This window comes from Oncorhynchus clarkii, unplaced genomic scaffold (assembly GCF_045791955.1).
Source record: "Oncorhynchus clarkii lewisi isolate Uvic-CL-2024 unplaced genomic scaffold, UVic_Ocla_1.0 unplaced_contig_13758_pilon_pilon, whole genome shotgun sequence".
Taxonomy (NCBI): domain Eukaryota; kingdom Metazoa; phylum Chordata; class Actinopteri; order Salmoniformes; family Salmonidae; genus Oncorhynchus; species Oncorhynchus clarkii.
In genome coordinates, this window is record NW_027258262.1 from 1 (window position 1) to 25970 (window position 25970).

General features: G+C 42.5%; 2 protein-coding genes across 4 annotated transcripts; both read left to right on the plus strand.

Moving 5' to 3' along the window:
- Positions 1-179: 179 nt before the first annotated feature.
- On the plus strand, positions 180-9635 carry LOC139396393 (C-type lectin domain family 4 member E-like; the record flags this gene model as incomplete). The annotated part of the gene is made up of 3 exons (XM_071143426.1): positions 180-304; positions 509-633; positions 9343-9635. Coding segments are annotated over 3 exons (404 nt in total), but the record flags the coding sequence as incomplete, so codon positions are not given.
- A 2832-nt stretch (positions 9636-12467) lies between these two features.
- LOC139396391 (prostaglandin reductase 1-like) lies at positions 12468-24087 on the plus strand. 3 transcript variants are annotated; one of them, XR_011630752.1, is made up of 11 exons: positions 12634-12670; positions 12965-13306; positions 15157-15310; positions 16099-16202; positions 18249-18416; positions 18542-18659; positions 19726-19881; positions 20046-20151; positions 20700-20818; positions 23468-23770; positions 23843-24087. XR_011630752.1 is itself a non-coding variant. In XM_071143425.1 (9 exons), exons 2-9 carry the CDS (start codon positions 15203-15205, stop codon positions 23576-23578), a joined length of 990 nt encoding a protein of 329 aa, XP_070999526.1. In that variant the 5' UTR covers positions 12468-13306; positions 15157-15202; the 3' UTR covers positions 23579-24087. The 3 variants fall into 3 exon arrangements, 1 of the variants encoding a protein (XP_070999526.1); XR_011630753.1 differs by having other exon boundaries at positions 12468-13306; positions 23807-24087; XM_071143425.1 differs by having other exon boundaries at positions 12468-13306; positions 23468-24087.
- The last annotated feature ends 1883 nt before the right edge of the window (positions 24088-25970 follow it).

Below are 25970 nucleotides of genomic sequence, written 5' to 3' on the forward strand. Positions count from 1 at the left end.
CCATTCCCACTGAAAGTCACCAAGGACGCTGTTGTTTTCTAAACCACCATGCCATTTGGGTCCTGGTGGAAAGTAGTGCACTACGTAGGGAATACGGTGCTATTTTGTCCCTGATGTAGACAAATGTGATCGCTGTCATGGGTTTGTCATGAAATAACCTCTACGCTCCTGTCCCCAAGGATGGAAGAAGTTTAAGTCCAGTTTGTACTACCTCTCTACTGAGAAGAAATCCTGGACAGAGAGCAGGCAGGACTGTCTGGGACGAGGAGCACACCTGGTGATCATTAACAGCAAAGAGGAACAGGTGAGAGGGAGTTAGTCAATTATATTTTTGATAGTTTCAACATTTTGTTTCTATTTCAGCTCCTGTTTGTTTTTCACTTTATCATGTCGCTATCTTTAACCAATGTTTGCAAGCCCCCCCCTCCAAAAATAAAACGTGACTAGTCCTGACAGAAAAGCATGTTTGTATGTGATTCAAGATCTTTTCTTTGTGACAAAACTATAGGAATTTATCCATGAATGGAGTGGATGCCTGGACATCTATCTTGGTTTCCATGACACCAATACAGAGGGGGTTTGGGAGTGGATTAACGATGGCGCATTAGACCAATCATCAGCTCCTGTTACTACGTGAGTGGACCTGTTCTGGATTATATTTTACAGTCTAATTTGTAACAAATTCCTTTTTACCGTCTGATTATCTGTGTTGGTATTGGATGACTTTTTACTGTCTGTTTCTATGTGCTTCCTTCTATAGTTAGGGCCATCTACTTTAAGTGCTGCCTGTCTTCCCAGTAGCCTACTTGGTGCGTGAACTGCTGACTGCTCATAACTTTCAGATGATTGTTGACACATCAACCACGATTGAGGGGCAGGGCCATTTGGGACTGTTGTTGTTTTGGTAATCAGTGGCTGTATTGGATGGGGAGTGGTTTCTCCTCTCCTAGGCAATCAGAAATGAGCACCTTTGAAAGGCAATTAGCATTTAGTGTTAGTACTTCAGTCTGCCCTGTTTCCTCAGCGACAGCTGTCATGTCAGCGGCGGCGGTCTTGTTGCCAAAACTAAGATGGTCGTCGAAACAAAGGCGGTTCTGCCGAGTTGTTCAAGGAAGGCTCCACACCACTCTCTCACTTGAGTGTCTTACCTAGTTCCTTTCTGATGAACTCATTTTGCTCTTTTGTAGATTTGGCGACTATTAGTGTGTTCTATACCTGTTCACTCCTCTCCCTGTAGGCTTTACAGACACTCCACACCCTTCCACTACAGCCCTTGAAATGTAGTGTACCCTGCACGCACAACCCATGTGGAGTTCCTGGTTTTCCAATCTGCGGTCAAGTACGCAGAGTTCATCTCAGCCTATGCTGCTTTTCAGTCCCTTGACCTTTTGGCCCTGACAGAGACATGGATCACCCCAGAGAACACTGCTACTCCAGCTGCTCTCTCTTCATCTGACTACGTGTTCTCTCCTAGTTCGAGAGCATCTGGTCGTCGTGGTGACGGCACAGGACTACTCAGTTCTCCTAAGTGGAGATGTTCTCTTGTCTCCCTCTCCTCATTTCAATTTCAGGCAATACGCTTGACCTCACCTTTCCCCAGTCCCCTCCCACTCACAAGGCAGGCAATACGCTTGACCTCATCTTTACAAGAGGCTGTTTGCCTCCTAATCTCACTGCAACCCTCCAGGTCTCTGTTCTCCTCCTAATCTAACTGCAACCCTCCAGGTCTCTGTTCTCCTAATCTCACTGCAACCCTCCAGGTCTCCGTTCACCTCCTAATCTCACTGCAACCCTCCAGGTCTCTGTTCTCCTCCTAATCTCACTGCAACCCCCCAGGTCTCTGTTCTCCTCCTAATCTCACTGCAACCCTCCAGGTCTCTGTTCTCCTAATCTCACTGCAACCCTCCAGGTCTCTGTTCTCCTCCTAATCTCACTGCAACCCTCCAGGTCTCCGTTCACCTCCTAATCTCACTGCAACCCTCCAGGTCTCTGTTCTCCTAATCTCACTGCAACCCTCCAGGTCTCTGTTCTCCTCCTAATCTCACTGCAACCCTCCAGGTCTCTGTTCTCCTCCTACTCTCACTGCAACCCTCCAGGTCTCTGTTCTCCTCCTAATCTCACTGCAACCCTCCTGGTCTCTGTTCTCCTAATCTCACTGCAACCCTCCAGGTCTCTGTTCGCCTCCTAATCTCACTGCAACCCTCCAGGTCTCCGTTCACCTCCTAATCTCACTGCAACCCTCCAGGTCTCTGTTCACCTCCTAATCTCACTGCAACCCCCTCCAGATCACTACTTTGTTTCCTTTTCTGTCTCCCTTTCCTCCAACCCTAACCACTCAGCACCTATCTAGATGGCCATGCGCCGTCACAATCTTCTCTCTCTCTATCTCTCTCTCTCTCTCTCTCCCACTACTCTCTCCTCTTCTATCCTATCATCTCTCCCTTCTGCTAAACCCTTCTCCCTCCTGTCTCCCGATTCTGCCTTTTTGACCCTACTCTCCTCCCTTTCCACATCATATGACTCACACTGTCCCCTTTCCTCCCTGGCCGGCTCGGCCCTCCCCTCCTGCCCCGTGGCTGTGACTCATTGCGAGCTTACAGAACAGGGCTGTGGGCAGCTGAGTGAAAAAGGAGGAAAATGTAACTCCCACCCGACAACCTGACCCCATCCCCTCCTCCAGACCATCTCTGGAGACCTCTCTTTCCTCATCAACTCATCCCTGACCACTGGCTGCGTCCCCTCTTGACTTGAAAATGGCCCGATCCGCTCCGCTCCTCAAGAAACCAACACTTGACTCCTCTGACATCAAAAACTACAGACCGGTATCCTTTTTAAAATTTTCTGTCCAAAACACTTGAGCGTGCGGTCTCTGACCAACTCTCTCCCAACCCGGGCACTCAGTTCTCCCACCTCTGGTCTCTTGGCCCTCCCACCTTTACGGAAGCCCAGTCCAATCTCTTCCTCCTGAAGCTAGGACAACAATCTTCCAAAAAACATCTGAAAGCCGACATCTTCAGAAAGTAGCTTAAATCATCCCACATACCCCTCCCCCACCACACCCACCCAGAAGCCTTTCATGAACTAACACTCACACTTGACTTTTTCCACCCTTACTAGCTCTTACTTAACCTTACTAGCTCTTACCTAACCTTACTAGCTCTTACCTAACCTTACTAGCTCTTACTTAACCTTACTAGCTCTTACCTTACCTTACTAGCTCTTACCTAACCTTACTAGCTCTTACCTAACCTTACTAGCTCTTACCTAACCTTACTAGCTCTTACCTTACCTTACTAGTGTAACGGATGTGAAACGGCTAGCTTAGTGGGCGCTAAATAGCGTTTCAACCAGTGACGTCACTAGCTCTGAGACCTTGAAGTAGTAGTTCCCCTTGCTCTGCAAGGGCCGCGGCTTTTGTGGCGCGATGGGTAACGATGCTTCGAGGGTGACTGTTGATGTGTGCAGAAGGTCCCTGGTTCGCGCCCGGGTATGGGCGAGGGACGGTTTAAAATTATACTGTTACATTGATGCTGTTGACCCGGATTACTGGTTGCTGCGAAAAAAAGGAGGAAGGTCAAAAGGGGGGTGAGTGTAACGGATGTGAAACGGCTAGCTTAGTTAGCGTGGGCGCTAAATAGCGTTTCAATCAGTGACGTCACTTGCTCTGAGACCTTGAAGTAGTAGTTCCCGTTGCTCTGCAAGGGCCGCGGCTTTTGTGGAGCGATGGGTAACGACGCTTCGTAGGTGTCAGTTGTTGATGTGTGCAGAAGGTCCCTAGTTCGCGCCCGGATATGGGCGAGGGGACGGTCTAAACTTATACTGTTACATTGATGCTTACCTTACCTTACTAGTGTAACGGATGTGAAACGGCTAGCTTAGTGGGCGCTAAATAGCGTTTCAACCAGTGACGTCACTTGCTCTGAGACCTTGAAGTAGTAGTTCCCCTTGCTCTGCAAGGGCTGCGGCTTTTGTGGAGCGATGGGTAACGATGCTTCGAGGGTGACTGTTGATGTGTGCAGAAGGTCCCTAGTTCGCGCCCGGGTATGGGCGAGGGGACGGTCTAAAATTATACTGTTACACTAGCTCTTACCTAACCTTACTAGCTCTTACCTTACCTTACTAGCTCTTATCTTACCTTACTAGCTCTTACCTTACCTTACTAGCTCTTACCTTACTAGCGCTTACCTTACCTTACTAGCTCTTACCTAACCTTACTAGCTCTTACCTTACCTTTCTAGCTCTTACCCTACCTTACTAGATCTTACCTAACCTTACTAGCTCTTACCTAACCTTACTAGCTCTTACCTTACTAGCTCTTACCTTACCTTACTAGCTCTTACCTTACCTTACTAGCTCTTACCTAACCTTACTAGCCCTTACCTTACCTTACTAGCGCTTACCTTACCTTACTAGCTCTTACCTTACCTTACTAGCTCTTACCTTACTAGCGCTTACCTTACCTTACTAGCTCTTACCTAACCTTACTAGCTCTTACCTTACCTTACTAGCTCTTGTCTTACCTTACTAGCTCTTACCTTACCTTACTAGCTCTTACCTTACCTTACTAGCTCTTACCTTACCTTACTAGCTCTTACCTTACCTTACTAGCTCTTACCTAACCTCACTAGCTCTTACCTTACCTTACTAGCTCTTACCTTACTAGCTCTTACCTTACCAGCTCTTACCTTACTAGCTCTTACCTTACCTTATTAGCTCTTACCTAACCTTACTAGCTCTTACCTTACTAGCTCTTACCTAACCTTACTAGCTCTTACCTAACCTTACTAGCTCTTACCTTACCTTACTAGCTCTTACCTAACCTTACTAGCTCTTACCTTACCTTACTAGCTCTTATCTTACCTTACTAGCTCTTACATTACCTTACTAGCTCTTACCTTACTAGCGCTTACCTTACCTTACTAGCTCTTACCTAACCTTACTAGCTCTTACCTTACCTTTCTAGCTCTTACCCTACCTTACTAGCTCTTACCTAACCTTACTAGCTCTTACCTTACTAGCTCTTACCTTACCTTAATAGCTCTTACCTTACATTACTAGCTCTTACCTAACCTTACTAGCCCTTACCTTACCTTACTAGCGCTTACCTTACCTTACTAGCGCTTACCTTACCTTACTAGCTCTTACCTTACTAGCGCTTACCTTACCTTACTAGCTCTTACCTAACCTTACTAGCTCTTACCTTACCTTACTAGCTCTTGTCTTACCTTACTAGCTCTTGTCTTACCTTACTAGCTCTTACCTTACCTTACTAGCTCTTACCTAACCTTACTAGCTCTTACCTTACCTTACTAGCTCTTACCTAACATCACTAGCTCTTACCTTACCTTACTAGCTCTTACCTTACTAGCTCTTACCTTACCAGCTCTTACCTTACTAGCTCTTACCTTACCTTACTAGCTCTTACCTAACCTTACTAGCTCTTACCTTACCTTACTAGCTCTTACCTAACCTCACTAGCTCTTACCTTACCTTACTAGCTCTTATCTTACTAGCTCTTACCTTACCAGCTCTTACCTTACTAGCTCTTACCTTACCTTATTAGCTCTTACCTAACCTTACTAGCTCTTACCTTACTAGCTCTTACCTAACCTTACTAGCTCTTACCTAACCTTACTAGCTCTTACCTTACCTTACTAGCTCTTACCTAACCTTACTAGCTCTTACCTTACCTTACTAGCTCTTATCTTACCTTACTAGCTCTTACATTACCTTACTAGCTCTTACCTTACTAGCGCTTACCTTACCTTACTAGCTCTTACCTAACCTTACTAGCTCTTACCTTACCTTTCTAGCTCTTACCCTACCTTACTAGCTCTTACCTAACCTTACTAGCTCTTACCTTACTAGCTCTTACCTTACCTTAATAGCTCTTACCTTACATTACTAGCTCTTACCTAACCTTACTAGCCCTTACCTTACCTTACTAGCGCTTACCTTACCTTACTAGCGCTTACCTTACCTTACTAGCTCTTACCTTACTAGCGCTTACCTTACCTTACTAGCTCTTACCTAACCTTACTAGCTCTTACCTTACCTTACTAGCTCTTGTCTTACCTTACTAGCTCTTACCTTACCTTACTAGCTCTTACCTTACCTTACTAGCTCTTACCTAACCTTACTAGCTCTTACCTTACCTTACTAGCTCTTACCTAACATCACTAGCTCTTACCTTACCTTACTAGCTCTTACCTTACTAGCTCTTACCTTACCAGCTCTTACCTTACTAGCTCTTACCTTACCTTACTAGCTCTTACCTAACCGTACTAGCTCTTAACTTACTAGCTCTTACCTTACCTTACTAGCTCTTACCTTACTAGCCCTTACCTTACCTTACTAGCTCTTACCTTACCTTACCTTACTAGCTCTTACCTTACCTTACTAGCTCTTACCTTACTAGCTCTTACCTAACCTTACTAGCTCTTACCTAACCTTACTAGCTCTTACCTTAGCCCTTACCTTACCTTACTAGCTCTTATCTTACCTTACTAGCTCTTACATTACCTTACTAGCTCTTACCTTACTAGCGCTTACCTTACCTTACTAGCTCTTACCTAACCTTACTAGCTCTTACCTTAGCTCTAACCTTACTAGCTCTTACCCTACCTTACTAGCTCTTACCTAACCTTACTAGCTCTTACCTTACTAGCTCTTACCTTACCTTAATAGCTCTTACCTTACATTACTAGCTCTTACCTAACCTTACTAGCCCTTACCTTACCTTACTAGCGCTTACCTTACCTTACTAGAACTTACCTTACCTTACTAGCTCTTACCTTACTAGCGCTTACCTTACCTTACTAGCTCTTACCTAACCTTACTAGCTCTTACCTTACCTTACTAGCTCTTGTCTTACCTTACTAGCTCTTGTCTTACCTTACTAGCTCTTACCTTACCTTACTAGCTCTTACCTAACCTTACTAGCTCTTACCTTACCTTACTAGCTCTTACCTAACATCACTAGCTCTTACCTTACTAGCTCTTACCTTACTAGCTCTTACCTTACCAGCTCTTACCTTACTAGCTCTTACTTGACCTTACTAGCTCTTACCTAACCTTACTAGCTCTTACCTTACCTTACTAGCTCTTACCTAACCTCACTAGCTCTTACCTTACCTTACTAGCTCTTACCTTACTAGCTCTTGCCTTACCAGCTCTTACCTTACTAGCTCTTACCTTACCTTATTAGCTCTTACCTAACCTTACTAGCTCTTACCTTACTAGCTCTTACCTAACCTTACTAGCTCTTACCTAACCTTACTAGCTCTTACCTTACCTTACTAGCTCTTACCTAACCTTACTAGCTCTTACCTTACCTTACTAGCTCTTATCTTACCTTACTAGCTCTTACATTACCTTACTAGCTCTTACCTTACTAGCGCTTACCTTACCTTACTAGCTCTTACCTAACCTTACTAGCTCTTACCTTACCTTTCTAGCTCTTACCCTACCTTATTAGCTCTTACCTAACCTTACTAGCTCTTACCTTACTAGCTCTTACCTTACCTTAATAGCTCTTACCTTACATTACTAGCTCTTACCTAACCTTACTAGCCCTTACCTTACCTTACTAGCGCTTACCTTACCTTACTAGCGCTTACCTTACCTTACTAGCTCTTACCTTACTAGCGCTTACCTTACCTTACCTTACCTTACTAGCTCTTACCTTACCTTACTAGCTCTTACCTAACCTTACTAGCTCTTACCTTACCTTACTAGCTCTTACCTTACCTTACTAGCTCTTACCTTACCTTACTAGCTCTTACCTAACCTTACTAGCTCTTACCTTACCTTACTAGCTCTTACCTAACATCACTAGCTCTTACCTTACCTTACTAGCTCTTACCTTACTAGCTCTTACCTTACCAGCTCTTACCTTACTAGCTCTTACCTTACCTTACTAGCTCTTACCTAACCGTACTAGCTCTTAACTTACTAGCTCTTACCTTACCTTACTAGCTCTTACCTTACTAGCCCTTACCTTACCTTACTAGCTCTTACCTTACCTTACTAGCTCTTACCTTACCAGCTCTTACCTTACTAGCTCTTACCTTACCTTACTAGCTCTTACCTAACCGTACTAGCTCTTACCTTACTAGCTCTTACCTTACCTTACTAGCTCTTACCTTACTAGCTCTTACCTTACTAGCTCTTACCTTACTAGCTCTTACCTTACCTTACTAGCTCTTACCTAACCTTACTAGCCCTTACCTTACCTTACTAGCCCTTACCTTACCTTACTAGCTCTTACCTTACCTTACTAGCTCTTACCTTACCTTACTAGCTCTTACCTTACTAGCGCTTACCTTACCTTACTAGCTCTTACCTAACCTTACTAGCTCTTACCTTACCTTACTAGCTCTTACCTAACCTTACTAGCTCTTACCTTACCTTACTAGCTCTTACCTAACCTCACTAGCTCTTACCTTACTAGCTCTTACCTTACTAGCTCTTACCTTACCAGCTCTTACCTTACCTTACTAGCTCTTACCTTACTAGCTCTTACCTTACCTTACTAGCGCTTACCTTACTAGCTCTTACCTTACCTTACTAGCTCTTACCTAACCTTACTAGCTCTTACCTTACCTTACTAGCTCTTACCTAACCTCACTAGCTCTTACCTTACCTTACTAGCTCTTACCTTACTAGCTCTTACCTTACCTTACTAGCTCTTACCTAACCTTACTAGCTCTTACCTTACCTTACTAGCTCTTACCTTACCTTACTAGCTCTTACCTTACTAGCTCTTACCTTGCTAGCTCTTACCTTACCTTACTAGCTCTTACCTAGCCTTACTAGCTCTTACCTAACCTTACTAGCTCTTACCTTACCTTACTAGCTCTTACCTAACCTCACTAGCTCTTACCTTACCTTACTAGCTCTTACCTTACTAGCTCTGACTTTGCTGATAGCTACTTTACTGAGGAAAAATGTACTTACTATGACTGAGATGTGGTTGTCCCACCTAGCTATCTGAAGATGAATGCACTAACTGTAAGTCTCTCTGGGTAAGAGCGTCTGCTAAATGACTCAAATGTAAATGTCATATGTGTTGGATGTCTTTTTACCTTCTGTTTCCCTGTGTTGTTCCAGGTGACTTTTTACCTTCTGTTTCCCTGTGTTGTTCCAGGTGTCTTTTTACCTTCTGTTTCCCTGTGTTGTTCCAGGTGACTTTTTACCTTCTGTTTCCCTGTGTTGTTCCAGGTGACTTTTTACCTTCTGTTTCCCTGTGTTGTTCCAGGTTACTTTTTACCGTCTGACTATCTGTGCTGTAGCCTGTTTGATTGCTTTTTTGACTACTTTTTGCCATCTGTTTTGTTATAGGTATTGGAGGGATGGGGAACCAAACGATGCACAATATGGTGAAGACTGCGCTCATCTCTCAAAGATGGCATCAGACCCACTAAAGAGTTGGAACGACGTACCATGCACAACGAATATCCACTGGATGTGTGAGAAGACAAGGTCCACATTGTAACTATGTGTTTAGAGTTTTGAAACATGAGACATTTTGATGATCTGTTTTAGATTTTTGTGTTAAGCTCATTCTTGTGAAAATTTGGCAAAGTGATTGGGGGAAAAAACATAGGTAAATTGACCCTTATCTTAGCATGGTGGGCTAACACACTCTGTTCTTGCACATATGACCCTGGTTCAAAACCCAGCCGGCGACATAAACAGACTAAAATTCTCATTTGGATATCCAATGTGACTAGATTATGTTTTATTTTGTAATGAAATCCCAACATTATATTATCAGAAACTGTTACGGAGTTAAGTGGACTGGCGAAGCAGCTTAAGTAATAGAAATCCTGATGTATTAGAAAAGAAACTTAACAGCTTATTATTTAACAGTACAACGTCACTATGGACCATGTATGCTGTACTGGTAATATAATATGTTATTATAGACCATGTATGCTGTACTGGTAATATAATGGCTCAGTATAGACCATGTATGCTGTACTGGTAATATAATATGTTATTATAGACCATGTATGCTGTATTGGTAATATAATGGGTCAGTATAGACCATGTATGCTGTATTGGTAATATAATGGCTCAGTATAGACCATGTATGCTGTACTGGTAATATAATATGTTATTATAGACCATGTATGCTGTATTGGTAATATAATGGGTCAGTATAGACCATGTATGCTGTATTGGTAATATAATGGCTCAGTATAGACCATGTATGCTGTACTGGTAATATAATATGTTATTATAGACCATGTATGCTGTACTGGTAATATAATGGCTCAGTATAGACCATGTATGCTGTACTGGTAATATAATAGCTCAGTAGACCATGTATGCTGTATTGGTAATATAATGGCTCAGTATAGACCATGTATGCTGTATTGGTAATATAATGGCTCAGTATAGACCATGTATGCTGTACTGGTAATATAATGGCTCAGTATAGACCATGTATGCTGTACTGGTAATATAATATGTTATTATAGACCATGTATGCTGTACTGGTAATATAATTTGGCTCAGTATAGACCATGTATGCTGTACTGGTAATATAATGGCTCAGTATAGACCATGTATGCTGTACTGGTAATATAATGGCTCAGTATAGACCATGTATGCTGTATTGGTAATATAATGGCTCAGTATAGACCATGTATGCTGTACTGGTAATATTTTAGCTCAGTATAGACCATGTATGCTGTACTGGTAATATTTTAGCTCAGTATAGACCATGTATGCTGTACTGGTAATATTTTAGCTCAGTATAGACCATGTATGCTGTATTGGTAATATTTTAGCTCAGTATAGACCATGTATGCTGTACTGGTAATAATAGTGCAAAAGCCTTGGTGTATGGGTGTGTAGAAAATCATTGATACTTTGTCTGGACTATTGTCGCCACCTGGCGAAATAGATTGGAGCTTGCACTTCAGTTCCTCTTTCCCATAGCTCTGGTCCAGAGCGTTAGAGCGCATTTCTCTTATATCTTACGCGTTGAACACAGTGACTGTGAGTTTTGCGTTTTGGGACACCAGAGGTACATTAATTTCCAATGGAACGCTGCGTTGCCTTTGACAATTGCGTTGCAGAGGCTGTTTCAGTGCGTTCTGTGTGGTTTATACGTTGGATTTATCGAACGCATACGTCAAACTGTATGCGTAAACGGGTTGACAGAAATGGCAACATAAGGTGAATGTTGAACTTTTGTTGCACACATATCTAGATGACGCAGCGAACTATTTTGCGCAAGTACAGTCGGTGTGTTCAAAGCGTAATCTTTGAAGTGAAACGCGCACTAACGCACTGGACCAGAGCTAGGCCTATGACTTTCAGCTACTAAGAAAAAAAAGTGATTAATCGATTCATGTTGAGGTGGAAGAATAAAATGAAACATTTCCTACAATATGCTGCCAATATCCCTATAAATAGTATGCCTTAATGTGTTATATTAATAAACATTTAAATAAAAAAAGACAATTTCCAAATGTAAGTCAATATCATAATACCACCATCCCACCACTTTAAGGCCCCTTCAACTCGTAATTACTAGTGGGAAATCCCTGAGCTCCAACTTCTCCCACATGTTGACCTCTAATGTCACCTACTAAGGAAATGATCTCGATAAGTGCATTTTAGGCAGTTAAATTTAATACAACATTATTTATAAAAACAATCTACAAATATGTTTTTTGAACTCTAATTGGCTTACTCTTGGGCTTCCAAGTTGGCGCATCGGTCTAAGGCACTGCATCTCAGTGCTAGAGGCCTCACTATAGACACCCTGGTTCGAATCCAGGCTGTATCACAACCGGCTGTGATTGGTAGTCTCATTGGGCAGCGCACAATTGGCCTAGCGTCGTCTGAGTTTGGCAGTCATTGTAAATAAGAATTTGTTCCTTAACTGACTTGCCTAGTTAAATATTACCTAGCAGCTTGTTGGCCATTCTTATCGGCATTTCTCAATGAGGTCAAAGCATGCGAATGTATCCAACTGGTATTTACGACTTCACAACTGTTAATTACACGGCCATCCTCATATCTGTACATTGACAGTTGGGTCGGATAAGTAGATGTTGGCAAATACCTATCTCCCTGCACGTTTATAGACCAAACAACCTGCAGAGTAGGAGCCGCGGAGGGGCTGTGTGTCTCCTCAACTTGCAGTGGGCGGACAATTTTGCTATCATTTTTTCCTACCCTCACCCGTTTGTTAGATATTAAGCACATTGATAGCTTGATAGCAAACGTCCTTGCCATGTGATTTATCATAGAAGCATGCTAACGTGAATGACCACACCGAAACAGAAATGAAAGTGATCGGGTGAAATTATGAAGCGAGTGGACAGAGACATACAGCTTTACTCTATCCAATCAGAACAGCAGGATCAATATACAGCCCACCCTTCTCTTTACAGACAGGCAAACTAGCCAGTTGAGCTATTTAGATGATGTAGCAGCACCTCACTTGACTGACTGACAAGAGAAAGATGCGTTTCCGATCACGGATAATAAAGAAAGACTCGGATCATAATCGTATCAAGAGAATTGCTCATTTCCTTCACCATACTTGCTTGTTCGACTACTCGGCACACCTCTAGTAATAACCACCTCCCACTTGGTTATGAATGCAGCATAAATTGACGGAGTAATGCTGCATTCATGTAAAGTGGTAAGTACCAGTTGTGAAGTCATAATACCAGTTGATGCATTCACATGCTTTGAACTCGTTGAGAAACTGCAACTGGCTAAAAGCCAACAAGCTGCATCAACCATGGACATCATGCTTGAAAACAAATTATAATGTTACAAAACCATATTAATAGATTACTTTTTATAAATAAGGTTTTGTTGCACTTAACTGCAGAAAATGCTGTTCTGGAAGTAATTTTCTTAGTAGATGACGACAAAGGTCAGCATGTGGGAGAAGTCTGAGCTCAGGGATGATAAACGTGTTTTCCTCTAGTAATTACCAGTTGGAGGGGACGTTCACAAGAGGATGTTTTTTCCCAGTCGTACATGGCAAATACAACCTTTCCACTTGGTTATGAACGTAGCATTAGGCTACAACTTCTGTCATCGCACTGTTCAATGATTCTGCTTTTTCGGTCGGTGAGGAAATATTAGGGTGAAAGGTTAGGCAACGTTATAACTCCAATGCCAGTAACAAAGCCCACAGTTCCCTTCCGGACACTGCGACAGATCGGTTACTATACCCAATCCTGAGATCCACCGACAAGCCAACTTTCTCCAGCAGACTTGGGCGAGCCTGAACTGAAACAGGAGACGCGCAAGCACGTACCAAACGGTAAAGTAAACAGACATATCAACACTTTCTACCCTAATATTCAGTGTTTGTCTAGTACAAATGTTTATCGAATTTACAAGTTCCGCGTTTATGAGACGTTGGCCTACACTCATTCAGTCGATTTCGCGGTGGCGTAATTACGCGTTTACTAACGGATGTCGTACGAGTGAGGATTCGCTTTAGCTAAAAGTAGGACTAGTCCCATTCCGTTATCTGGCTGCTTGGATGAGATGCTTACCAGCACGCATGTAGTTTACGGGCGGGTTCTTCCGCTCCTCGCCTTTTTGTTGTTGCTACTGAAGTAGATCTATTCCGCATGTTGACTCCTGAGAAACGTTGAATTAACAACACATATTGATCAGTTTAACATTAAGCATAACGGCTAGCATAGAGTAGCTCGGTCGTCTGTTTCAAACCAAGAATTCAACTTCAAGTACAAACAACGACTATAGGAATAGGAATAGGTTGCATGTTGGCTACAGTTGGCATACAAACAGATCTGGGACCAGCCTTGGGTTGAGTTGTCTTGTCTGAACACGTGCATATATTGCATTCCATAAAAGCCCATTCATCACAACTATATTTAATTCTGAACGGCTGCTTTAGTTCATTGCCGAGGTGTGATTTCTCTGTATGAAGTGGACATTCGAGATCAAAGTCGTTACAGCCACCTATAAAGTAACCCATAGCAACACTGTTGCAAAGTAGCTGAAATGAAGCTGTCTGAAATCCACAGTGGCAATGCTTAGATCTATTCCATTCAATTACCAAATACTTTAATGGAAAACATAGATGACAATATTTAATCAGCTTTACACAGTGAAATATAGCTAGGTAAGGAATGTACTCGATGTACATGGGCTGCCGAGTGGTGCAGTGGTCTAAGGTACTACATATCAGTGCAAGAGGTGTCACTACAGTCTCTGGTTCAAATCCAGGCTGTATCACATCAGGCCGTGATTGGGAGCCCCATAGGGCGCCGCACAATTGGCCCAGCGTTGTCCGGGGTAGGCCATCATTGTAAATAAGAATTTGTTCTTAACTGACTTGCCTAGTTAAAATAAAGATTCAGCCAGAAAATAAAATGTAGAGTGTGAAGACTAGGATAGCTGGACATACTTCTGTTTCATCAGGGGTGCAACTTTCACTGCGGACAGATGGGGGCATGCAGATATTTCAATTTTTTCCACCCCAGTTTTATAATTGGAAATGTGATACAAAACGAGGCAAAAGTGTGCTTTAGGACCATGCGGACGTCTCCGAGCGGTCGGGTAGGCTGTTAATAATATATGTATTGTTATGCCCCCCCACTTCTAAAACCAAAGTCGCGCCCTTGAGTTTTATGCTGCAGTAATCAGCATATTCAGGTAGAATCAAGTAGATTCATTTGAATTACAATAATAATACTTTATTGTCCATTAGTAGTAGTGAATGAAAATGTATTTTGCTCCCAACCCAAAGTAGCTTATTCTGTTTTTATGTCATAACAATAGTTTTCATGACCTGCCATTGAGTAAACATGGCTAAACAATAGTTTTCATGACCTACCCTGAGGAAACATTGGGACAAAGTCGTTTTCATGACCTGCCCTGAGAAAACATTGGGACAAAGTCGTTTTCATGACCTGCCCTGAGTAAACATAGCTAAACAATAGTTTTCATGACCTGCCCTGAGTAAACATGGCTGTGATAGGATTTATTAGCATATGCACAAAGGAATGCAAATATTTACGCTGTGAACTTCAACCCAAGACACACAACACATGTTCTAGATCTCCCTCTGTCTCTCATACACTCAGACCTCTGTCTCTCTCATACACTCAGACCTCTGTCTCCTCCTCTTCCCTCCAGCAAGTCTCTACAGATCTACTGTTTTTGACCAGAGGAGCAGAGCACCATGGTTGTGTCCAAGGTCTGGACGTTACGCCAGCACTTCCAGGGTTTCCCCAAGGCTAGTGACTTCCATCTGAGGGAGGAGACGCTGCCGCTACCCAAGAATGGACAGGTGAGGATAGGATAGGATAGACTTTGAAGGGCAATTCCACCATTTTCCAACCTATCTTCATCATATGCAGCACAATAACGGTGTCTACTACATATGTGGAAATTTTGCATTTCTATGTTTTGTAGAAAAAAATATAACTTTAAAAAGTTCTACTCGATGACATCATCAAAAGTTAATCTAGAAGAAAAACAAACACACACCTATTTAGGCGAGGTGCTGGCTAGCGGTGCTGGCTAGCGGTGCTGGCTAGCGGTGCTGGCTAGAGGTGCTGGCTAGAGGTGCTGGCTAGCGGTGCTGGCTAGCGGTGCTGGCTAGAGGTGCTGGCTAGAGGTGCTGGCTAGCGGAGTAGAAAACTTGAAAATAAAAGAGAGCCGCACACTCTAGGAGCTCAGATGCAAAAATGTAATTACCAACGTTTCGACAGCCAAGCTGTCTTCATCAGGGTATCGTCACAAACACTGCGGGATGACTCGTTTATATAGTGTCAAAAGACACAGGTGCCTGTAACACACTGTTTTCACATGTAGACACTGGATTGTTGCTGGAGATAAAGAATATGAAGTTGAAAGTGGCGGAATTGCCCCTTAATGTCCCAGAGGGGAAAATTGTCTTGGCGCCCTACCGGAAACTGCATCATTGTTCCATGGCACTTGATATCTGTGTTAAAAAACACGTGTTTTCTTTGCAAAATGGTGTCCCCTTAACAAATTATACATTTTTTTAGCAAAATATTTTCAGTTGCAAAATGTTTCGCTACGGTGTGTACTAATGAATAGACGACTGTTCAGGTGCTGTTGGAGGCTGTGTTCCTCAGTGTGGACCCTTACATGAGACCCTACAGCCAGACGATGATGAAGGAGGGAGACGTTATGATTGGATCACAAGTTGCCAAGTAAGGGTACATTATGGGGGAGGGAGGCGAGCATGTGGATGCAAACACATACTAGACTGACTGACAGTCATGTTGACACACTATAGACTGACTGACAGTCATGTTAACACTATAGACTGACTGACACTCATGTTGACACACTATAGACTGACTGACACTCATGTTGACACACTATAGACTGACTGACACTCATGTTGACACACTATAGACTGACTGACACTCATGTTGACACACTATAGACTGACTGACACTCATGTTGACACACTATAGACTGACTGACAGTCATGTAGATACTGACTGACACTCATGTTGACACTATAGACTGACTGACACTCATGTTGACACACTATAGACTGACTGACACTCATGTTGACACACTATAGACTGACTGACAGTCATGTTGACACTATAGACTGACTGACACTCATGTTGACACACTATAGACTGACTGACACTCATGTTGACACACTATAGACTGACTGACACTCATGTTGACACACTATAGACTGACTGACACTCATGTTGACACACTATAGACTGACTGACAGTCATGTATAGACTGACTGACACTCATGTTGACACACTACAGACTGACTGACAGTCATGTTGACACACTATAGACTGACTGACACTCATGTTGACACACTATAGACTGACTGACACTCATGTTGACACACTATAGACTGACTGACAGTCATGTAGAGACTGACTGACACTCATGTTGACACTATAGACTGACTGACACTCATGTTGACACACTATAGACTGACTGACACTCATGTTGACACACTATAGACTGACTGACAGTCATGTTGACACTATAGACTGACACACTCATGTTGACACTATAGACTGACTGACACTCATGTTGACACACTATAGACTGACACACTCATGTTGACACACTACAGACTGACTGACACTCATGTTGACACACTATAGACTGACTGACACTCATGTTGACACACTATAGACTGACTGACAGTCATGTAGAGACTGACTGACACTCATGTTGACACTATAGACTGACTGACACTCATGTTGACACACTATAGACTGACTGACACTCATGTTGACACACTATAGACTGACTGACAGTCATGTTGACACTATAGACTGACACACTCATGTTGACACTATAGACTGACTGACACTCATGTTGACACACTATAGACTGACTGACACTCATGTTGACACACTATAGACTGACTGACACTCATGTTGACACACTATAGACTGACTGACAGTCATGTATAGACTGACTGACACTCATGTTGACACACTACAGACTGATTGACAGTCATGTTGACACACTATAGACTGACTGACACTCATGTTGACACACTATAGACTGACTGACACTCATGTTGACACACTAGACTGTCTGACACTCATGTTGACACACTATAGACTGACTGACACTCATGTTGACACACTATAGACTGACTGACAGTCATGTAGAGACTGACTGACACTCATGTTGACACTATAGACTGACTGACACTCATGTTGACACACTATAGACTGACTGACACTCATGTTGACACACTATAGACTGACTGACAGTCATGTTGACACTATAGACTGACACACTCATGTTGACACTATAGACTGACTGACACTCATGTTGACACACTATAGACTGACTGACACTCATGTTGACACACTATAGACTGACTGACAGTCATGTTGACACTATAGACTGACACACTCATGTTGACACTATAGACTGACTGACACTCATGTTGACACACTATAGACTGACACACTCATGTTGACACTATAGACTGACTGACACTCATGTTGACACACTATAAACTGACTGACACTCATGTTGACACACTATAGACTGACTGACACTCATGTTGACACACTACAGACTGACTGACAGTCATGTTGACACACTATAGACTGACTGACACACATGTTGACACACTATAGACTGACTGACACTCATGTTGACACACTACAGACTGACAGTCATGTTGACACACACACTCACCTCTCCCTGTCTCTCTCTCTCTCTCTCTCTCCCCCCCTCTCCAGGGTGATCCAGAGCTATAACCCCAGCTTCCCGGTGGGCTGCCATGTGGTCAGTGATTGTGGATGGAGGAGTCACTGGGTGTGTGATGGGGCAGAGCTGACCCCTGTGCTTCCTGACTGGCCCCAGGACATCCCCCTCTCCCTGGCCCTGGGGGCCATCGGCATGCCTGGGTAGGATGGATGGATCTCTCTCGATAGATAGATAGATATGCAGACTGCCCTGTGTGGTTGAGAGGTGTGTGATATACAGTAGTGGTTATAATAGTGCTGATGGTGATGATGATATCTCTCTCTAGTCTGACAGCTCTGTATGGACTAGAGGAGGTGTGTGAGATAAAGAAGGGGGAGACTCTTCTGGTGAACGCTGCAGCAGGAGCCGTGGGCTCAGTGGTGGGACAGATCGCCAAGATCAAGGTACAACATTCCCCCAACGTTCCCAGAGCGTTCCCAACAACGTCTCAACAGTGTTAGTTACTTCCTGAAGATGAGGATAAGTTGTGTTCTACATTCCATGTGTCTCTGTGTGTTACCAGTGACTTTCATAATGTATAGTGAGTCTGTGTGTAATAAGGTCTGTGTGTAGCTGGTGTAGAGAGTCAGGCGCATTGAGTAAAACACATATTTACTCATAATATTCACAACATACAACATAATAAACCGAGCCCACAATAACGGATCGTAATACAATAAACAACAACTCACAAACAAACATTTTTATTTCATTTTGTTTTTCACCTTTATTTAACCAGGTAGGCAAGTAGAGAACAAGTTCTCATTTACAACTGCGACCTGGCCAAGATAAAGCAAAGCAGTTCGACACATACAACGACACAGAGTTACACATGGAATAAACAAACATAGTCAATAATAAAGTAGGAAAATAAGTCTATATACAATGTGAGCAAATGAGGTGAGATAAGGGAGGTAAAGGCAAAAAAAGGCCATGGTGGAGAAGTAAATACAATATAGCAAGTAAAACACTGGAATGGTAGATTTGCAGTGGAAGAATGTGCAAAGTAGAAATAGAAATAATGGGGTGCAAAGGAGCAAAATAAATAAATATAGTAGGGGATGAGGTAGTTGTTTGGGCTAAATTATAGATGGGCTATGTACAGGAGCAGTAATCTGTGAGCTGCTCTGACAACTGGTGCTTAAAGCTAGTGAGGGAGATAAGTGTTTCCAGTTTCAGAGATTTTTGTAGTTCGTTCCAGTCATTGGCAGCAGAGAACTTGAAGGAGTAATTGGCTTTGGGGGTGACCAGAGAGATAAACCTGCTGGAGCAGAGGTTAAATAATGAACATGTAATTGGGGAATAGAAACCAGGTGTGTAGAAAACAAAGACAAAACAAATGGAAAATTAAAAGTGGATCGGCAGTGGCTAGAAGACCGGTGACGTTGACCGCCGAACGCCACCCGAACAAGGAGAGGGACCGACTTTGGCAGAAGTCGTGACACTGTGTGTGTGTGTGTCCGTCCTCAGGGCTGCAGAGTGGTGGGCTGTGCGGGGACAGATAGCAAGGTGTCCTATCTAAAGGAGCTGGGTTTTGACCAGGTCTTCAACTACAAGACTGCCACCTCTCTGGAGGAATCACTCAGGGAGGCCGCGCCACACGGATACGACTGCTACTTTGAGAACGTGAGGTCACTGCACCACTCGCACACACACACTCTTTGTGTGTGTGGACATGCGTGTGTGTGGACATGTGTGTGTGTGGACATGCGTGTGTGTGGATTTGCGTGTGTGTGTGGACATGCGTGTGTGTGTGTGTATCAAAGCTCAATCTCTCTCTCTCCGTCCAGGTTGGTGGGAAGTTCTCCAGTGTAGTGATGCCTCAGATGAGAGAGTATGGCAGAATAGCTGTGTGTGGAAGCATCTCCATGTACAACGACACCACACCACAGACAGGTATACTGTCCACACCACAGACAGGTCTACTGTCCACACCACAGACAGGTCTACTGTCCACACCACAGACAGGTCTACTGTCCACACCACAGACAGGTCTACTGTCCACACCACAGACAGGTCTACTGTCCACACCACAGACAGGTCTACTGTCCACACCACAGACAGGTCTACTGTCCACACCACAGACAGGTCTACTGTCCACACCACAGACAGGTATACTGTCCACACTACAGAGAGGTATACTGTCCACACTACAGACAGGTATACTGTCCACACCACAGACAGGTCTACTGTCCACACCACAGACAGGTCTACTGTCCACACCACAGACAGGTCTACTGTCCACACCACAGACAGGTCTACTGTCCACACCACAGACAGGTCTACTGTCCACACCACAGACAGGTCTACTGTCCTCACCACAGTTATTTATTTATATTTCATGGCCGTATGTACACACCCATATGATCTTACTGTATCTGTGGAACTGGATCTGTATATCTGTACATGTTAATATTTGGCTACTGTATGTGTTTATATTTCAGGGCCGTATGTACACACCTATATGATCTTCAAGCAGCTGAGGATGGAGGGCTTCCTGTGTGCTCGCTGGAAACACAAACACCAGCAGTCACTGAGGAGGCTGATGGCCTGGATGACTGAGGTACAGAGAGAGGGTTCTACTAGCAGGGTTCTATTACTATTGTTCTAATACCAGGTTTCTATTACCAGTGTTCTATTACCAGGATTCTATTACCAGTGTTCTACTACTAGTGTTCTACTACCAGTGTTCTACTACTAGTGTTCTACTACTAGTGTTCTATTACCAGGGTTCTATTACCAGTGTTCTACTTCCTGGGTTCTACTACCAGTGTTCTAATAAGTGTTCTATTACTAGTGTTCTACTTCCTGGGTTCTACTACCAGTGTTCTAATAAGTGTTCTATTACTAGTGTTCTATTACCAGGGTTCTTCTACTAGTGTTCTACTACTAGTGTTCTAGTACCAGGATTCTGTTACCAGGGTTCTACTACTAGTGTTCTACTACTAGTTTTCTATTACTAGTGTTCTATTACCAGTGTTCTATTATTAGTGTTCTATTACCAGTGTTCTATTATTAGTGTTCTATTACCAGTGTTCTACTACTAGTGTTCTATTACCAGTGTTCTATTACCAAAGTTCTATTACCAGGGTTCTATTATTAGTGTTCTATTACCAGTGTTATATTACCAGTGTTATATTACCAGTGTTCCATTACCAGTGTTGTATTACCAGTGTTGTATTACCAGTGTTGTATTACCAGTGTTGTATTAGCAGTGTTGTATTACCAGTGTTGTATTATCAGTGTTCCATTACCAGTTTTGTATTACCAGTGTTCTTTGACCAGTGTTGTATTACCAGTGTTATTTTACCAGTGTTATATTACCAGTGTTGTATTACCATTGTTCCATTACCAGTGTTGTATTACCAGTGTTATATTACCAGTGTTATTTTACCAGTGTTCCATTACCAGTGTTATATTACCAGTGTTCCATTACCAGTGTTGTATTACCAGTGTTGTATTACCAGTGTTATTTTACCAGTGTTGTATTACCAGTGTTGTATTACCATTGTTCCATTACCAGTGTTGTATTACCAGTGTTGTATTACCAGTGTTGTATTACCATTGTTCCATTACCAGTGTTATTTTACCAGTGTTGTATTACCAGTGTTGTATTACCATTGTTCCATTACCAGTGTTGTATTACCAGTGTTGTATTACCAGTGTTGTATTAGCAGTGTTCTTTTACCAGTGTTATATTACCAGTGTTCCATTACCAGTGTTGTATTACCAGTGTTGTATTACCAGTGTTCTTTTACCAGTGTTGTATTACCAGTGTTGTTTTACCAGTGTTGTATTACCAGTGTTGTTTTACCAGTGTTGTATTACCAGTGTTGTATTACCAGTGTTGTTTTACCAGTGTTATATTACCAGTGTTCTTTTACCAGTGTTGTATTACCAGTGTTCTTTTACCAGTGTTGTTTTACCAGTGTTGTATTACCAGTGTTGTTTTACCAGTGTTGTATTACCAGTGTTGTTTTACCAGTGTTGTATTACCAGTGTTCTTTTACCAGTGTTGTATTACCAGTGTTGTATTACCAGTGTTGTTTTACCAGTGTTGTATTACCAGTGTTGTATTACCAGTGTTTTATTTCCAGTGTTTTATTAGCAGTGTTCTGCTACTAGTGTTTTATTAGCAGTGTCCTGCTACTTGTGACAATATTGGACTGGATGACTGATGTACAGGGGCAGGGTTCCATTACCAGTGTTTCAATACTAGTATTCCATTACCAGTGTTCCAATACCGGTGTTCCATTACCAGTGTTCTATTGGCAGTTTTCCATTACCAGTGTTCTATTGGCAGTGTTCTACTACCAGTGTTCTATTATTAGTGTTCTACTACCAGTGTTCTATTGGCAGTTTTCCATTACCAGTGTTCTATTGGCAGTGTTCTACTACCAGTGTTCTATTATTAGTGTTCTACTACCAGTGTTCTATTGGCAGTTTTCCATTACCAGTGTTCTATTGGCAGTGTTCTACTACCAGTGTTCTACTACCAGTGTTCTATTACAATTGTTCCATTACTAGTGTTCTATAACCAGTGTTCTATTACCAATGTTATTTTACCAGTGTTCTATTTCCAATGTTATATTACCAGTGTTCTGTTACCAGTGTTCTATTGGCAGTGTTCTATTACTAGTGTTCTATCACCAGTGTTCCATTACCAGTGTTCTGTTACCAATGTTCTTTTACCAGTGTTCTATTTCCAATGTTATATTACCAATGTTATAATACCAGTGTTCTGTTACCAATGTTCTATTGGCAGTGTTCTATTACTAGTGTTCTATCACCAGTGTTCCATTACCAGTGTTCTGTTGGCAGGGGCGGCAATTAGTCTAGTGGTTAGGGTGTTGGGCCAGTAACCGAAAGGTTGCTAGGTCGAATCCCCGAGCTGATAAGGTACAAATCGTTTGTTCTGCCCCTGAACAAGGCAGTTAACCCACTGTTCCTAGGCAGTCATTGAAAATATGAATTTGTTCTTAACTTACTTGCCTAGTTAAATAAAGGTTAAATAAAACATGTTAAAAAGTGTTCCATTACCAGTGTTCAGGATGCAATCGAAACCAACACAGTTAAGATTCCTTGTGAAGATAGTTTTATAGTCCATGTAGTCCATATAGTTTTATGTGAATCCATGAAAATAGTTGGTAATGATGATGCTGACGACGAGGAGGAGGAGGAGGAGAATAAAATGTTTGTGTTGATCCTTCAGGGCAAGCTGAGATGCAATGAACACATCACCATTGGTTTCAACAACATGCCTGCTGCCTTCATGGGCATGCTACAGGGAGACAACACCGGCAAGGCTGTGGTCAAGGTGTGATGACATCACAATCAACATTACACTCCTCCAGAACATCTGGCTAAAGCATTCCAGAACACTCAACTTCATAGACTCCAGGTTCTAGAACCAGAATCTGTTTCACCTTAACATTCCAGTATCCTTCCTGAAAATCACACTCTAGTGTTCTGTTCCATGTTTATTCATAGACACGTTCAACAGACAGCTAGACAGGTTTGGTCCAGAGTAATTCAACAGACAGCCAAACAGGTTTGGTCCAGTGTAATTCAACAGACAGCCAGACAGGTTTGGTCCAGTGTAATTCAACAGACAGCTAGACAGGTTTGGTCCAGTGTAATTCAACAGACAGCCAAACAGGTTTGGTCCAGTGTAATTCAACAGACAGCCAGACAGGTTTGGTCCAGTGTAATTCAACAGACAGCCAGACAGGTTTGGTCCAGTGTAATTCAACAGACAGCCAGACAGGTTTGGTCCAGTGTAATGCTATTAACAAAATAAACATGTCTTCACAATATAATGTTTATCATAAATCCAGCCTACTGATCATTTACTGTTTCTACACCAATAACGTCATATTTGACTAATTACTAGTCAGTCCCCACCACCTGGTTAATACTGACCTTAACCCAACACCTAGCAACCTCATAACCTGGTCTATAATGAGTTTATACTGTAGTGACCTTAACCCATCACCTAGCAACCTCATAACCTGGTCTATACTGAGTTTATACTGTAGTGTCCTTAACCCAACACCTAGCAACCTCATAACCTGGTCTATAATGAGTTTATACTGTAGTGTCCTTAACCCAACACCTAGCAACCTCATAACCTGGTCTATACTGAGTTTATACTGTAGTGTCCTTAACCCAACACCTAGCAACCTCATAACCTGGTCTATACTGAGTTTATACTGTAGTGACCTTAACCCAACACCTAGCAACCTCATAACCTGGTCTATACTGAGTTTATACTGTAGTAACCTTAATCCAACACCTAGCAACCTCATAACCTGGTCTATAGTGAGTTTATACTGTAGTGACCTTAACCCAACACCTAGCAACCTCATAACCTGGTCTATACTGAGTTTATACTGTAGTGACCTTAACCCAACACCTAGCAACCTCATAACCTGGTCTATACTGAGTTTATACTATAGTGACCTTAACCCAACACCTACTGTAGCAACCTCATAACCTGGTCTATAATGAGTTTATACTGTAGTGACCTTAACCCAACACCTAGCAACCTCATAACCTGGTCTATACTGAGTTTATACTGTAGTGTCCTTAACCCAACACCTAGCAACCTCATAACCTGGTCTATACTGAGTTTATACTGTAGTGTCCTTAACCCAACACCTAGCAACCTCATAACCTGGTCTATAGTGAGTTTATACTGTAGTGACCTTAACCCAACACCTAGCAACCTCATAACCTGGTCTATACTGAGTTTATACTGTAGTGACCTTAACCCAACACCTAGCAACCTCATAACCTGGTTTATACTGAGTTTATACTGTAGTGATCTTAACCCAACACCTAGCAACCTCAAAATAATTTCTGATATAATGTTCAAATCAAATCAAATTTTATTTGTCACATACACATGGTTAGCAGATGTTAATGCGAGTGTAGCGAAATGCTTGTGCTTCTAGTTCCGACAATGCAGTAATAACAAGTAATCTAACTAACAATTCCAAAACTACTGTCTTGTACACAGTGTAAGGGGATAAAGAATATGTACATAAGGATATATGAATGAGTGATGGTACAGAGCAGCATAGGCAAGATACAGTAGATGGTATCGAGTACAGTATGTACAAATGAGATGAGTATGTAAACAAAGTGGCATAGTTTAAAGTGGCTAGTGATACATGTATTACATAAGGATACAGTCGATGATATAGAGTACAGTATATACGTATGCATATGAGATGAATAATGTAGGGTAAGTAACATTATATAAGGTAGCATTGTTTAAAGTGGCTAGTGATATATTTACATCATTTCCCATCAATTCCCATTATTAAAGTGGCTGGAGTTGAGTCAGTGTCAGTGTGTTGGCAGCAGCCACTCAGTGTTAGTGGTGGCTGTTTAACAGTCTGATGGCCTTGAGATAGAAGCTGTTTTTCAGTCTCTCGGTCCCAGCTTTGATGCACCTGTACTGACCTCGCCTTCTGGATGATAGCGGGGTGAACAGGCAGTGGCTCGGGTGGTTGATGTCCTTGATGATCTTTATGGCCTTCCTGTGACATCGGGTGGTGTAGGTGTCCTGGAGGGCAGGTAGTTTGCCCCCGGTGATGCGTTGTGCAGACCTCACTACCCTCTGGAGAGCCTTACGGTTGAGGGCGGTGCAGTTGCCATACCAGGCGGTGATACAGCCCGCCAGGATGCTCTCGATTGTGCATCTGTAG